Genomic DNA, 12,734 nt, shown 5'->3' with positions numbered 1-12,734 from the left:
CAGGCACCTGGTGAGAGAGCTAGCGAGCTCTGCACTGGGGCTGGAGCCCTGCAGGGGCCCCGGGGTGACCTCCTGCCCTGAGATGGTGTCTCCTTCCCAGCCGGGTTGCTCCCACGGAACAGTGCAACAGAGGGAAGGAGCTGGCAGTGGCTCCGTGGTGCAGGCATCATCCCACACCGGCTCTTCCTGGGCCGTGGGATGGCGGCATCAAGGCCTCAGCCCCAGGTCTTGGCCCACACAGTGCTCCACAGTGGCTGCAGCTCCTCCAGCTTCTGGCACCCCCCAGCCTGGGGCCACAGCAGCATAGGGCAGCTGGCCCCAACCCCAGGTGCAGAGAGGCGAAGGACCTGCCACACTCTCCATGCTCACCTTCAGCCTGAGTAAGGCCCCGCAGTGCCGGCATCCCTTGAGTGGCCCCCATCACCCCCCTAGGGCGTAGAGCATCCCACGAGCCGCACCACCAGCCAGTGCTGCTGCAGTCCCACTGTTCTCCCCGCCGTGTGGCCACCAACACTCGGACATCACCACGCTTTCCATTACCCCCTTTTATTAGCGCCACCACGAGCTGCAGTCCTTGCCCATCAGGCCAGGCAACACCGCTGCAGGTGACCTGGCTGCGGGTACCAGGAGCTGCTGCAGGGAGAGGGGCCGCTGTCAGCGCCAGCACCCTCGGATCCCTGGCCACCCCTCGGTACCACACACCCTCACGTGACATGCATCTCCAGCGCGTCCTCGCTCTTGGCAGGCTCAGGCTTACTCAGTGCCTCCATTTTTTCCTCCTTTCTCTTCCGTCGTCGCTTCCGATAGCGCCTTGGGGAAGGGGGGGGGAAGCGGTATTAAAAAAAAAAAAAATGCAACCCAAGCAGCTCGCACCGAAATGTGCTGGGGCTCCTGGCGCACAGCACATACCGACTGCAGAGGCAGGCACAGATGATGAGGACAACGAGGGCAGCCCCGGCCGCAACAAGGGAGATGACAACGATCTGGCCCCGGTCACCCCGCAGGTAGAAGATGTCCACCCGCTCGCAGCGGGCGCCCGTGTAACCTCGCTCGCACCTGCAAAGAGTGGAGTGGCGATGGGAAGATGCCAAAAACCTGCCAGGCACCCCCAATCCCCTAAATAAATAAATAAATAAATAAATAACGACCCTCTTCCCAGCCCGCCTCGCTCACACGCACGCTGGCGCCTGCTCGGCCACGAGAAAGCGGCATCGCCCTTTGATGCAGTAGTGCCGGTACTCTTCCGGGCACCGAGAGAAGTGGCCCCGCCGCCGCAGCTGCGGCACACTGCCTGCAACAGCATCCAGAAACATCCACAGCATTAAAAAACAGACTTCTTTTTCCTTTTTCTTTATTTTTTTTTATTCCCACTGCCGTCACCACCTCACCCATCCTCAACGGGAATTTTATTTTATTTTTTTCCCCCCCTCCCAAGCCTCTCCCTTGCTCCGGAAAGCACTGCAGGGGGAACACCACCATTTTGCTAGGCAAAATATCCTCACTATTCTCCCTTCTCTCCCCCCCACGTGGCTATATCCAGGAGATGAGCAGCACTGCGCCGGGGAATGGAGCTAAATAAATCACAGTTGGCAGGAGTCCTGGGTTAGGAGCCTACGGGTGCGTGGCTGGGTCGGGTTCCCTGTGGGGGGAGCACTGGGACCTGGGCCCGGGCCAGCGCCCGGGGGCGCAGTGCAGGGACGGGCAGCCCCCGTGTTACCTGTGCAGTTCCCGCAGGGCAGGCTGGCAGCCGTGGCGTTGGCACCCGCACTGTCGCAAAGCACCAGGCCTGGGAATGGAGAGGAGACGGGTGAGTGTTTTCCGGCCCCCCGTCGGATTTGATGGGGTCTTGGGGCCATCGAAACTTCATGTTCCCGCAGCAGTAGAGTGCCTGTTCCAGCGCAGCGGCGGTCCCCGCAGAGGATGGGGCAGCCTGGGGCCTTGACGCCAAGCGCTGGCCCGAGCCAGTGACTAGGAGCACTGCCAGGGCTGCGGCCGCTGGGCACGAGGTGCCCCGGGTGTGGGATGGGATAGGATGGGACGGGACGGGATAATCAGGGTGGGATGGGGGGGATCCTTGGGAGGGGACAGGGGGGAGAACCACAGTGGGATTGGGGGAGCACCGGAGTGGAACGGAAGGGAGGATCGGGGTGGGATGGGGGGCATCTCTAGGAGGGGATGGGGGAGCACCAGGATGGGACGGGGGTAGGATCGAGGTGGGATGAGGGGAGGATCCCTGGGAGGGAAGTATCACCGAGAGATTGGGGGATCCCCAAAATAGGAAGCATCAGGATGGGATTGGGGGATCCCCAAGATGGCACAGAAGGAGGGTTGGGATGGGATGGGGGAGATCCCCAGGAGGGGATGGGAGAAGGACTGGGGTGGGACAGGGGGATCCCCAGGAGGGGATGGGAGGAGGATCAGGATGGGACGGAAGGGATCACCGGGATGGTAATGGGGAGGTGGCATCACGGTGGGATTGGGGAAGCACTGGGATGGGATAGGAGGAGGATCAGGGTGGGACAGGGGGATCCCCAGGAGGGGATGGGAGGAGGATCGGGGTGGGACAGAGGGGTTTACCGGGATGGTAGTGGGGAGGTGGCATCACGTTGGGATTGAGGAAGCACCAGGATGGGATGGGAGGAGGATCGAGGTGGGATTGGGGTGATCCTCAGGAGGGGATGGGAGGAGGAACAGGGTGGGACAGGGGGATTCCCGGGATGGGATCAGGGAAGTGGCATCACGATGGCATTGGGGGAGCACCGGGATGGGACAGGGGGAGGACAGAGGTGGGATTGGGAGGATCCTGAGGAAGGGATTTTGAAGGGGTGGGATTGGGGGAGCACCGGAATGTGGCAGGAGGAGGATCTGGGTGGGTCAGGGGGGGGTCCCAGAAGGCAATTGGGGAGATGGCATCACGGTGGGATTGGGGGATCCCTGGGATGGGATCGGGCCGGGCCAGGCGGATCCCCGCGGGGGAGCGGGGCCAAGGGAGCCCGTGGGGTTCAGGATGGGACGGGGGGAGGATGAGGACGAGCCGAGGGGGAGTCGCGGGCCGGGCCGGCGCTTACCCGAGGCGAGGGCCAGACAGAGCAACAGAGTCCCGGCGGCGCCGCCCGGCGCCGCCACAGCTGCCTCCATGCGCGGTGCCGCCGCCGCGACCGGCTGCGGCATGACGGGGCGGTGGGACGGGGGCGGGATTAGGGGAGGGGCCGTGGCTAGGGGGCGTGGCATAGGGCGGTGCGGGGCGGTGCGGGGCGGTGCCCCTGAGCCCGTGACCCGCGGGCAGCCTCGGGGGATGCACCGACGTCGTCAGTGCTCAGCTCCGAATCGCCCCATCTTCGCCACTCTGCTGGAGGGGAACCGGTGCCGCCTCCGCACCGAGCACCAGCCTCGCTTCCCGCTCCTTTCCCTCTCGTTCTGTCGGCTGCCGCTCTGCTGGGGGCCCCATCCCGGCGGCCAGCGGCAGTGCTGGGGCCCGGTGCTTCATCCCATCGCCCAGGCCACAGCATCCAGTTCCAGTCCTCAGGACCTAGGACCAGTATCCAATACCTAGTGCCAAATCCCAGGTCCCAGTACCCAGTACACAATCTCAGTACTCAGTATCTCAGTACTCAGTCCCAGTACCCACTCCCAGTGCCCAGTCCCCAGTGTCCCAGTGCCAGTCCCTGCCCCCCACCCCAGCAGGATGTCCCCTGCCATGCCCTTGCAGGTGCTCCACCTATGGAGCCCTCCTGCGCTATGGCTTGTGGGGCAACTACAGCACCCCCTCCCCTTGGGCTTTTCCTCTAGGGAAAAAAACCCGAGTCGATTCCCGGGGATTGGGGCTATTAAACAGGAAAAAAGCTATTTGCTATTAAAACCAATCTGTAAAACGCACTGGGGGTTGTTCCTCATACTGCAAGCCTGGCACCTTGCTGCACCTTCAAACTGGGGCAAAAAGCTGAGTTTCAGAGCACAGGCTGAGCGGGCAGCTCCACAGGGACGCAGGCCTCCCTCCGCAGGCATCTTTCCCAGGCCTCCGAGCTGCAAATATTGCCACTAAAAATAGCGCCGTGCAGCGTATTGCCTTTTTGGGAGGAGGAGGGAATACATATATAGCTAACAAGGTCAGGCAGCCGGGCGAGTGGGTATGGCAAGAAAAAATGGGATTGGGGTGCCGGGAACCCTGTTTTTCCCAGTCTTTCCCGTTAACCCACACATGCATTATGCAGGAATTTCACAATTTATATCCCTGTCACAAAAGCGAGGGCAATGTGTGTGTGTGTGTGTGGGGGGGTGTTATCAGCCTGAACAGCTGGCAGCTGCACGAAGATGTTCAATTCCTGCCTTTTCAAAGAATAAAAAGCAAGGAGTTATCACTGCTGATTACATGTAAAACCCACTGCTTTCCCACGGAGTCTCGTATGACTCCAGTTAGCTTGGATTTGCGTATGTTTTACAGCCACTTTAAAAGCCCTGCCTGTAAAAAATATGGGGGGAAAAGGGAAAGAGGAAAGGAGAAAGGATAGGGAAAGGGAGCAACACAACCACCCCAGCATGTCCCTGTATTAAACATAGGTGCCTCCAGTGCCTGCCAGCACTTGTACTTTGCTCCTCTGTGAACGCACCGCAAGCGGCTCACCAGCATTTCCCGCGTGGCATCGCCTCAGACAGCTGGTGAGATCAACAGGATAAACATTGGTGATTTATTAGCAGAAATAGCTCTGCAGTGCCATCTCCAGCAGCAATAGCAATTTGGAGTAATTTATTCCGAGGTGAGAGCAGTTTATTCCCCATCTGTGAACTTAGCACACAGGGCAATAGTCTCTACGTATGGAGTATTAAACATGCGGTAACTTCGACCAGTGCCAAAGGTGTTATCTTCCTGCTGTATATTCCCACAGCTCCAGAGCCTAACAGCAGTCATTCTTATTAAAAAAAAAAAAGTCATAAACCCAATTTAGTCACCATGCAAAGGGGCAAACATCAACACAAAGTTGCAGGAAGTCCAAGGAGGCCTTCATTTCCCTGCACTAACTGCATCATTTAATAGGTAAATGGATTAACAGCATTTTCTCAAGAGAAAAATAAAAAAGGAAACTGGATTTGCTGAAAGTAAAGCACAATGGATTGCTGGAAGGGGCATGGATATTCAGCATTGACCTTTGCAGGCCACCATCCTGAATTTCTCCTTGCGCTGCCCAGGAATACAGTGTGCTTCCCCCGCCGCTGACACTTCCTTCACAGCTGTCTCTTTGAATATATATATTTCATCAAGGTAATGGACCTGGTTAAGGCAGCACCCCCAGTCCCATGGCACAGCACACCAACGATTTTGCCATGAGTGGAGAAAGCCAGCCCAGTGCCATCTTGCATCGGAGCAAGGCACAAGACGCAACTCAGGGGCCAAGACCTCAGGAGCAAGAGGACGTGAGAGCAGACACCAGACTTGGACCCAGAGAAATCTGGTTTCGGGAATTGCTTTGCACCCAGCACGGCTGGCTCGGCTGAGACAAGTCACTCTCGGCTTAACGTTAATCAAATCTTCTCTCCAGCGCCGCACGGTTGATTTACTGCTCATCTGGCAGGACTGGTTGCTTGTTTTCATGCAGTCATCGTTGACTCAGGGTGGCAGCGCTCCCTCCCTCCACATCTGCTCTCCTCGGTCTCCTCCTATACCAGTTGGTGACTTCACTTATTTTCCCCAAGCAGGCCACACGCAATGTGGCTCTGGAGACAAAAATTGCTGCTTTACACAAAAACTGTTTCGCAGCTTTGTAAAGCAATAACAAGGAAGACAAAGTGTGCCACTGTCCCCTACAGGGACATTTCCCCTTCCTCTAGAGAGATTAAGCAATGAAGGAGGGGCTGAGGCAGTTCAGGTGCAAGTATTCCTGCAAAAAAAACAGACTTACCCCTTTGAACGCAGTGAAATCCTTGAGATAGCTAATGTAAAACCCCTGCAGCAAAAGCTGGACACAGCAAAAACATGAGTAACTTGATGCACTTAATACCACATGGTTATTGAGGAAGGCAACCACGGTCTGTCTCAAAGCAAGTCATAGAGGGCAGGGCCCACAAGGTGCTGCTGAGTTCTGGTCACCTCTGAGGATGGAGTTCCCACAACCCTCCTTTAGCCAAGGAGATTTACCAGCAGAAGAGGTGTCTTTTGAAGTCACAGTGGCTGTTTTGCTTAGTGCGCACATTGTGACTGCAAAATACCATGGTTTTTGCCTAATATTGCATGTTGCTTTTATTATGCATGTCTTGGAGAACTGCTTTAAGCTTGTAGCAATAGATAGATAAAATATCGCAGAAAGATGGAATAGCTACCTTAAAAAACCCCAAACTTTTCAGCATAAACACATCCCTGAATCAAGCGTCCTGTGTGTGTGTGCAGTGTAATAGGATTTCACCTGAAATACTACCACCAGTGTGAACGTAATGGAAGTGGCATGAAGGAGAAATCCATGAGTGACACTGACGTGAGCAAACTATCCGCATCTGTCATTTTATGGTACTTCATCATGGTTTGAATTCAGCTAAAAATGTCTAGGTAGTATACATAATAAAATCATAACAAGCAGGGTATAATCAGTTTTATTAGAGACAACATTTTACATTCATGTATAGCAGTCAGGAAAGTGCTTCAGAAAAAGATACTTAAGTAAATGGAAGCTACAGTAATACGACAATCTGATTCCTAGTTTTTCATACATAAAAGGGCACTGTCAGATCAAGATACCTGTTGCTTCATCACAGAGCAAGTTGAAGACAAGTAGTTTTATGGTGAAGAGGAACTTCTGCATTTCATGCAGTTTGGACATTAGGAGTCATGTGCCACATTATTTGAACTTTCTGAACAGAAACTAAAGGACTTGCTGCAATATTTCACCTGCAAAACACTGGGCAAGATGTGAAGAGTGGGAGTTTTTAATTCCTTTTCTTAAGAAAGGGAAAAACATTCCTCCATCCTCCCCTCTCCTCCCACAATGAAATTAGATACCATAAAAAAAAAAAAAAAAAAAACAAACAAAAAAAAAGTCAGAGAAGACTGGTCCCTGCACAACCTGAGAGTCTCTCTATGAACAGCTGCATCTTCAGCAAGTATCTCAGGCTTAGCAGGACTGGCTGACCTGACAGCAATCCTGCAAAGATAATGCTATGAGCTTCACTTCACATACTGAACTGCCAACATGTCAAGCTACATATGTGCCTAAAACCCCATAACACCTCAGTCTCTGTAAATGAATAAAGCAAATTAGGAAGAAATCTGTGTTAAATGCAATTGCAGGTGGCAAAGGAATCTAAATCCAAAGAGATACCAGGTCACATGAGTACCCGTGGGAGAAGGGCAGCCCCGCAGCTTGATTCAGAAGCCAAGTCAAGGACCAGCCCCGCTTTTGAAGTGAATTCAGTGCACACGGTGTGTGCACTCATGTCTGCAAATTGAAGTTTTGGCAAGCTCACCCTTTCTGCCCATTTGCTTGATGGCTCCAAAGCCCTAGAACATACACATCATTTAAAAGGAACAGAAAGTACTTAGGCAAAACTATGCCGATGTCAGCTTTACGTAAGGTATCGTCTCAAAGCCGCTAGTTTTTCCTATGAGTCGCTACCAAAATGACTATGTCTCCACCCTGTGTTATGCTCAGAGCCTCTGTAAGCCAGATCAGTCTTCGGCTGCCCAAAAACATGTTCTGCTCTGACAGCTATTGCTTGTACATCTCCCTTTGGCATCTCACTAGCTGTTCTTCTGGTCTGCCTTTTCTATGATGCAGTAAAACATTTAAAAGGAAAAAAAGGGGGGGGGGTAATTTCCTGAAGAGCCTGACCATGCTGTAGCTGGTACTGAAGTTGGGGACACCATCTGCAAAACTCCTTTGCAGCAGCCTAAAACTTTGTAACCATTTTACTGTTGGCACGACAGATTTAAATGAATTTTCACAGACAACATTTTTCCTAAAAAACAGTCTCTTCCACAGTAGCATTTTCTTGTTTTCCTTGACCAGCCGTATGCAGCCTACATCTTAATCACTGCTACTCCAAAGTCAGCCTGCATTTTCCATCTTGGGCAGTATTGTATGATTCACAGTTTGTACACTTCATGCCTAAAAGATGGAACTGCACTGTAGACCGGGCATTGCAATCATTACAAAGGATCTATATACATACAAGAAAGAGAGAGAGAGAGAGAGAGAGAGAGAGAGAGAGAGAGAGAGAGAGGCTTTTATCATCAACAGGACACTCAACAAAATATGACAAATATGCTTTCAGCAACCACAGAACTGGTTTGCAATCAGAGCACAAAGCAGGAAATATTTTCCTTCTAAAGACAGCCAGGTGTCTCAGCAGAGGAGTACACAGGGCAAATTTAACTCTTCCATTTGCAACTGCCAGGATCACCTAGCACATGCAAGGTGCATTTACTTTTAATATGTCATGGAGACTCCTTGCACGGGTCAGATAAACACCAGCTTTGGCTTTTGCTTCTTCTCTTCATGAAAGAAACCCTCAGATAAAAATGAAACGGGATTAACAAGAGCTAGCAACATTAAGCCAGTCTGCTACACAAGCCAGTCAATGTTCTTTAAAGTGATTTTTTGAAATACTCTGACTCAAAGGGTAGGGAGGGTGGGTTGTCTGAAGCAGACTAATAGATGCAACCAGAACATTAGATGATGACCAAAGCTGGGTAATTCAGTCTTACTAGTAAACAACATCCAGTTCTGGGTTATTAGAGGGTAAAAGAAAGAGAAAACATAAGATATCTCCATTTGCTAGCCTTGTACCTATTAATAGCTGAGTATTTTTGCAGAAAAATCAGCATGTTTATCTCAAAACTTGAAGCTCCGAGATTCAGGAGCTGCTGTTCTTTTGATATGACAGACACTTCCAGAGACTAAGCCATTTTTCCCCTCTATGACACTATACCACCAAGATGCTGGATGTTTTCTGTTTATTTTTGTTTGTTTTTGTCCCCCCCCCCTTTTGGTTTGCTTGCTTTAGGTCTTTTTAAATGCTCCCTTCATTTTTTAATTAGTAAATGAATACCATAAACCTGCAAAAGAAATTTTTTCATCGTATCCCAACAGTCACTTGGATTTCTGATCCAGGGCACATTTCTGGCACCCTCTACTGCCCATAATGAAAGTTACAGATCTGTCAAAAAGAGACATAAGTGCAAGTTTCATCACTTACCTCCACCATCATGTTCTGATACTCTGTGGGCATAGGTGTCTGTGCTACTTCGTCATCCAGCTGACGCCAGTACCTTGTCATATCTAAAGCCGAGTGCATGCACAGAGGACACCTGTAACCTCTGGTAAAAAAGATGAAAACAGAAATTCAGTAGATGGAGCAAGACTGGGGAACAAGTCTATTCAAAAGGACAGGTTTCTTATCAGAACTGTCAAGGAGAAATATAATGAATGGGAAAGCACCTGCAGAGGAGGTGGGAATTAAAAGCCCTTTTTCCCTCTAGGAGTTGTCTCTAAGATAACTAGTATTGGACTGGCATCATGATCTTTGCCTCTCCAAGTAATCTGCCTAGATTACTACAATGCTAAGAGAGTGTTAGAAATACTTACTCCTTTAACATGTCCTCGTAACATGTTCTGAAAAGGAAACACAATGAGAAGTTTAGTAAGAAAAGTGAAATTATTGAGCAGTAACCCATTTGGAAAGAAAGGAGGAGAAAAGCACACAGTTATCCCCAAGGCAGAAGTCAAAAATATCCCAGGTTAAAGTGGAAAGAAGGCCTCTCAGCCAAACCGTTTTTTATTTGACAAAACCATGAGATGACCATATTTAGTTCCATGCTTACATCTCCAAAAGTAAGATGAAGGAACAGACTCAGCAATAAAACAGTATTTGTTCAGTTAAAGTTTGCTTAAAAGAAATAATGGGTTGTGATGCATCACAGGGTAACTAAGATGGACAGGAATCAAAGGAAGATTCAGTTTGAGGAGGCTTGCCATTGTCAAATGTGGAGTGTTAATTTAGCACACCAAGGCAATGGAGGAAAACCAAGAGAGACAACAGAGCAACAAAAATCTGTTCCTGTAGGACACTGCACAAAGGGAAAAATGTCATGACAAGGTTACATCAGGAGCAGGATGGAAGAGAAACACATGACCTTCTTGTAATTACTACTTAAGGCAGTCAGTGCTGTGTATCACCACACTATAAAATCCTGATAGAGTGAGTAGCTTTTGTAGAGAAACAAAACATTTGGTCCTCCTGGTGGCTGTCTATGGAAAACATTTAGGACTTAATAGATAAACTGGCATCAACCTCTTAAAACCATTGCGCAACTACTTTCTGCACCAAGGAGAGATTTCTCTATGGGATTCTTTAGATTTAAAAAGTAATAGCAGGAAATCAACATCGGAAAAGTCAAAAAGAGCAATAAATAGGCCCTACCACCCAGAAGATTTACTGGACTTTGGAAGAAAGACATCCTTTCTGAAGGAAGTACTTCCTGATGAAATGGAGGCTATCCCCTACTACATGACTCCCTTATCAGCTGTAACAACACAGACCAAGCAGGCCTGTAGTAGCGCTGAGAATACAGCACACTGAATGCAGCAGGTACTCCCAACGCTCAAACATTTGCAATATTTACCTGTGAAGAAGGTGACCACATGGCATAACATGTGCTCCAACACGAGACGTGTGAATATCCTGTTTCAAAACAAAGAGTAGGCAAAAGAATAGCTAACTACAAATGCATGAAGAACTAAAACCAAACACAATTTTAGGAGTTCAAGAGAAGTAGCTCACCTCCAAACATATTGGACAATCCTGTCTGGAGACGTTTTCTATGCACTTTGCAAAAATAACAACAAAGTTAACCTTTTTTAAGTCTAACACTCTTTTACAATAAATAAATAAATATAAATAATGCTTACTCTTAATTCAAGGTTGAAATTCTGAGAATTAACAACTAGTCTAGGATAATAATAATAAAACAGCTTGAAATGAGATACATGAAATTATTTCCAGGACTCCCACAACAATTAATAGCCTAGCTCTTCCTATACTACAGTAGGAACAGCAGCTTAAACTGATACATTGCCGTATCTGCAGTCAATGACTTTCAGAAGCAGAGTGAAACATGATGGAAACATATATATCCTGCAACTTAAATCACAAGCAAAGCCCACCCAGAAGCACTCCGTGTTGCTGTTCAGGACAGGTGTATTTAGAGAAAGAGGAAGGAGCCTGTCACTTCCCCAATCAGTATAGCATCAATTCATCAATTTGAGGCAGGAATCCATCAATTCAGACTGCAGGAAAACTATGGAGGGGGGTTGTTTTTTGGTGTTTTTTAAGCTAACAAAATGGTATATTCTCACCTTGTGTTTTCCTTGAAGACTCAAGCTTAGGCATAAATTACATTTTGAACAGTGGAAGAAATCTTCCTTTGGACCAATCCTGAGAAGACAATGCCCAGTCATGAACAGTTAAGTACTTGCTGTACAGCTCTGTTTTAACTTTCTACCCAAACACTTTCTGATCAGCAGAAGCCTAGTTCCCAAGTCAAATTATCTACGGAAGAGTTGTAATTCATGCAGACTATAAGCTCTCGTTCTTAGCAGTATTTTGCCACAACTGAAATAAAATATAGGGCTGCTCAGATTAAAAATAACAAGTGCAAGGCTTTCCCAAGCACAGTCCACCGCAGCAGCTCCAGACTCCTCTGCTGTTTGCTCGCAGGAGGCACCCGATGACAGCAGCCCACGACCTTACAGAGGCACCAGGCTGTGGAAAGCCAATTTTCATCCCCTTTCCCATGGGAGCAGCTTGCCCGCACCTGCAAATGCCACAGTCGGCACAATGGTACTGCTTCTTGTCCCGGTCGAAAAGGTGGCAGATGCCGCAGTAGTACTCCCCGAAGAGGCTGTGGCAGCCCTCGCAACTCTGCTGCGCCTGCCGCCGCGCCGGCCCAGGAAGGAGAAGAGGAGACGACCATTACGCACGGGGCCTCGCCGGCCCCGCCCATAATGGCGCCCGCACCCCCACCCCCAACATGGCGGCCCCCGCGCTGTCCGCGCCGCCAACATGGCGGTCCCCGCGCCGCCCTGGCCGTACTCACCTTCTGCAGGCGGCGGCAGCGGGCGCACTGCACCTCCGCCACGCGGAACCGGTCCAGTCGGTGGCCCTCGGCGCCGTCGTGGCACAGCCGGCAGGCGTACAGCTTCCCGCAACACGGCGCCTGCAACGAGACGTGACACCTCAGCGGCGGCACCCAGCCCTCCACGGCCGCCACCGCGCCCTGGCCGCGGCAAGCCTCCCGCCCGCCCCACAGCCTCACCCGGAGCAGGCAGCCGCGGCGGTAGTGCTCGCAGCCCTCCTCGCTGCTCGCCGCCATGGCCTCCCACCGCCACTCCCTGCCCCGCGGCATCTCCGCCCACGCTCGCCCCACCCTCCTCCACTTCCGCCGCCACTTCCGCCAGGGAGGCGAGTGCTGCGTATGCGCACACCGGTCCTCCGCATCCCAGCGCTGGGTCTGTGTGTACGAGCGTATACAGGTGTGCGTATGTGCGAAGGTAAAAGCATACATATACCGGCACAGCATTATATATAGCTATTTATGTATAAATATATAAAAATAAAAATATATAAAGTGTATAGATCTCAGTAAATGTATATACAGGCATTCACATAGTATGCAGGTAGGTCTATGTATATACAGATAATATGTAAGTGGGCGTGATTCACCTGCCCACCGTCTGTGGATATTCACACAT

General features: G+C 50.5%; 2 protein-coding genes across 7 annotated transcripts; both read right to left on the bottom strand.

Annotated features, from left to right (window-relative positions):
• Nucleotides 1-530: 530 nt before the first annotated feature.
• On the bottom strand, nt 531-3,175 carry BTC (betacellulin). 2 transcript variants are annotated; one of them, XM_062575218.1, is made up of 5 exons: nt 3,069-3,175; nt 1,718-1,786; nt 1,174-1,291; nt 910-1,056; nt 531-810 (listed from the first exon to the last, which is right to left on the bottom strand). In XM_062575218.1, the coding sequence occupies exons 1-5, from the start codon at nt 3,169-3,171 to the stop codon at nt 705-707; spliced, it is 543 nt and encodes a 180-aa protein (XP_062431202.1). In that variant the 5' UTR covers nt 3,172-3,175; the 3' UTR covers nt 531-704. The 2 variants fall into 2 exon arrangements, with proteins under 2 accessions (XP_062431202.1, XP_062431203.1); XM_062575219.1 differs by having other exon boundaries at nt 1,180-1,291.
• A 3,388-nt stretch (nt 3,176-6,563) lies between these two features.
• Nucleotides 6,564-12,386, bottom strand: RCHY1 (ring finger and CHY zinc finger domain containing 1). Of its 5 annotated transcripts, none has more exons than XM_062574460.1 (9): nt 12,299-12,386; nt 12,080-12,199; nt 11,798-11,913; nt 11,340-11,418; nt 10,765-10,809; nt 10,607-10,698; nt 9,570-9,596; nt 9,181-9,301; nt 6,564-8,142 (listed from the first exon to the last, which is right to left on the bottom strand). In XM_062574460.1, the coding sequence occupies exons 1-9, from the start codon at nt 12,353-12,355 to the stop codon at nt 8,020-8,022; spliced, it is 780 nt and encodes a 259-aa protein (XP_062430444.1). In that variant the 5' UTR covers nt 12,356-12,386; the 3' UTR covers nt 6,564-8,019. The 5 variants fall into 5 exon arrangements, 3 of the variants coding, with proteins under 3 accessions (XP_062430444.1, XP_062430445.1, XP_062430446.1); XM_062574461.1 differs by having other exon boundaries at nt 10,607-10,665; XR_009958262.1 differs by having other exon boundaries at nt 8,009-8,090; nt 10,607-10,702.
• Between the last annotated feature and the right edge of the window lie 348 nt (nt 12,387-12,734).

The sequence above is a fragment of the Rhea pennata genome, chromosome 4 (assembly GCF_028389875.1).
Source record: "Rhea pennata isolate bPtePen1 chromosome 4, bPtePen1.pri, whole genome shotgun sequence".
NCBI classification, from domain to species: domain Eukaryota; kingdom Metazoa; phylum Chordata; class Aves; order Rheiformes; family Rheidae; genus Rhea; species Rhea pennata.
The sequence above is the reverse complement of the archived record's forward strand: the minus strand, read 5'-3'. Positions and strand labels throughout refer to the sequence as shown.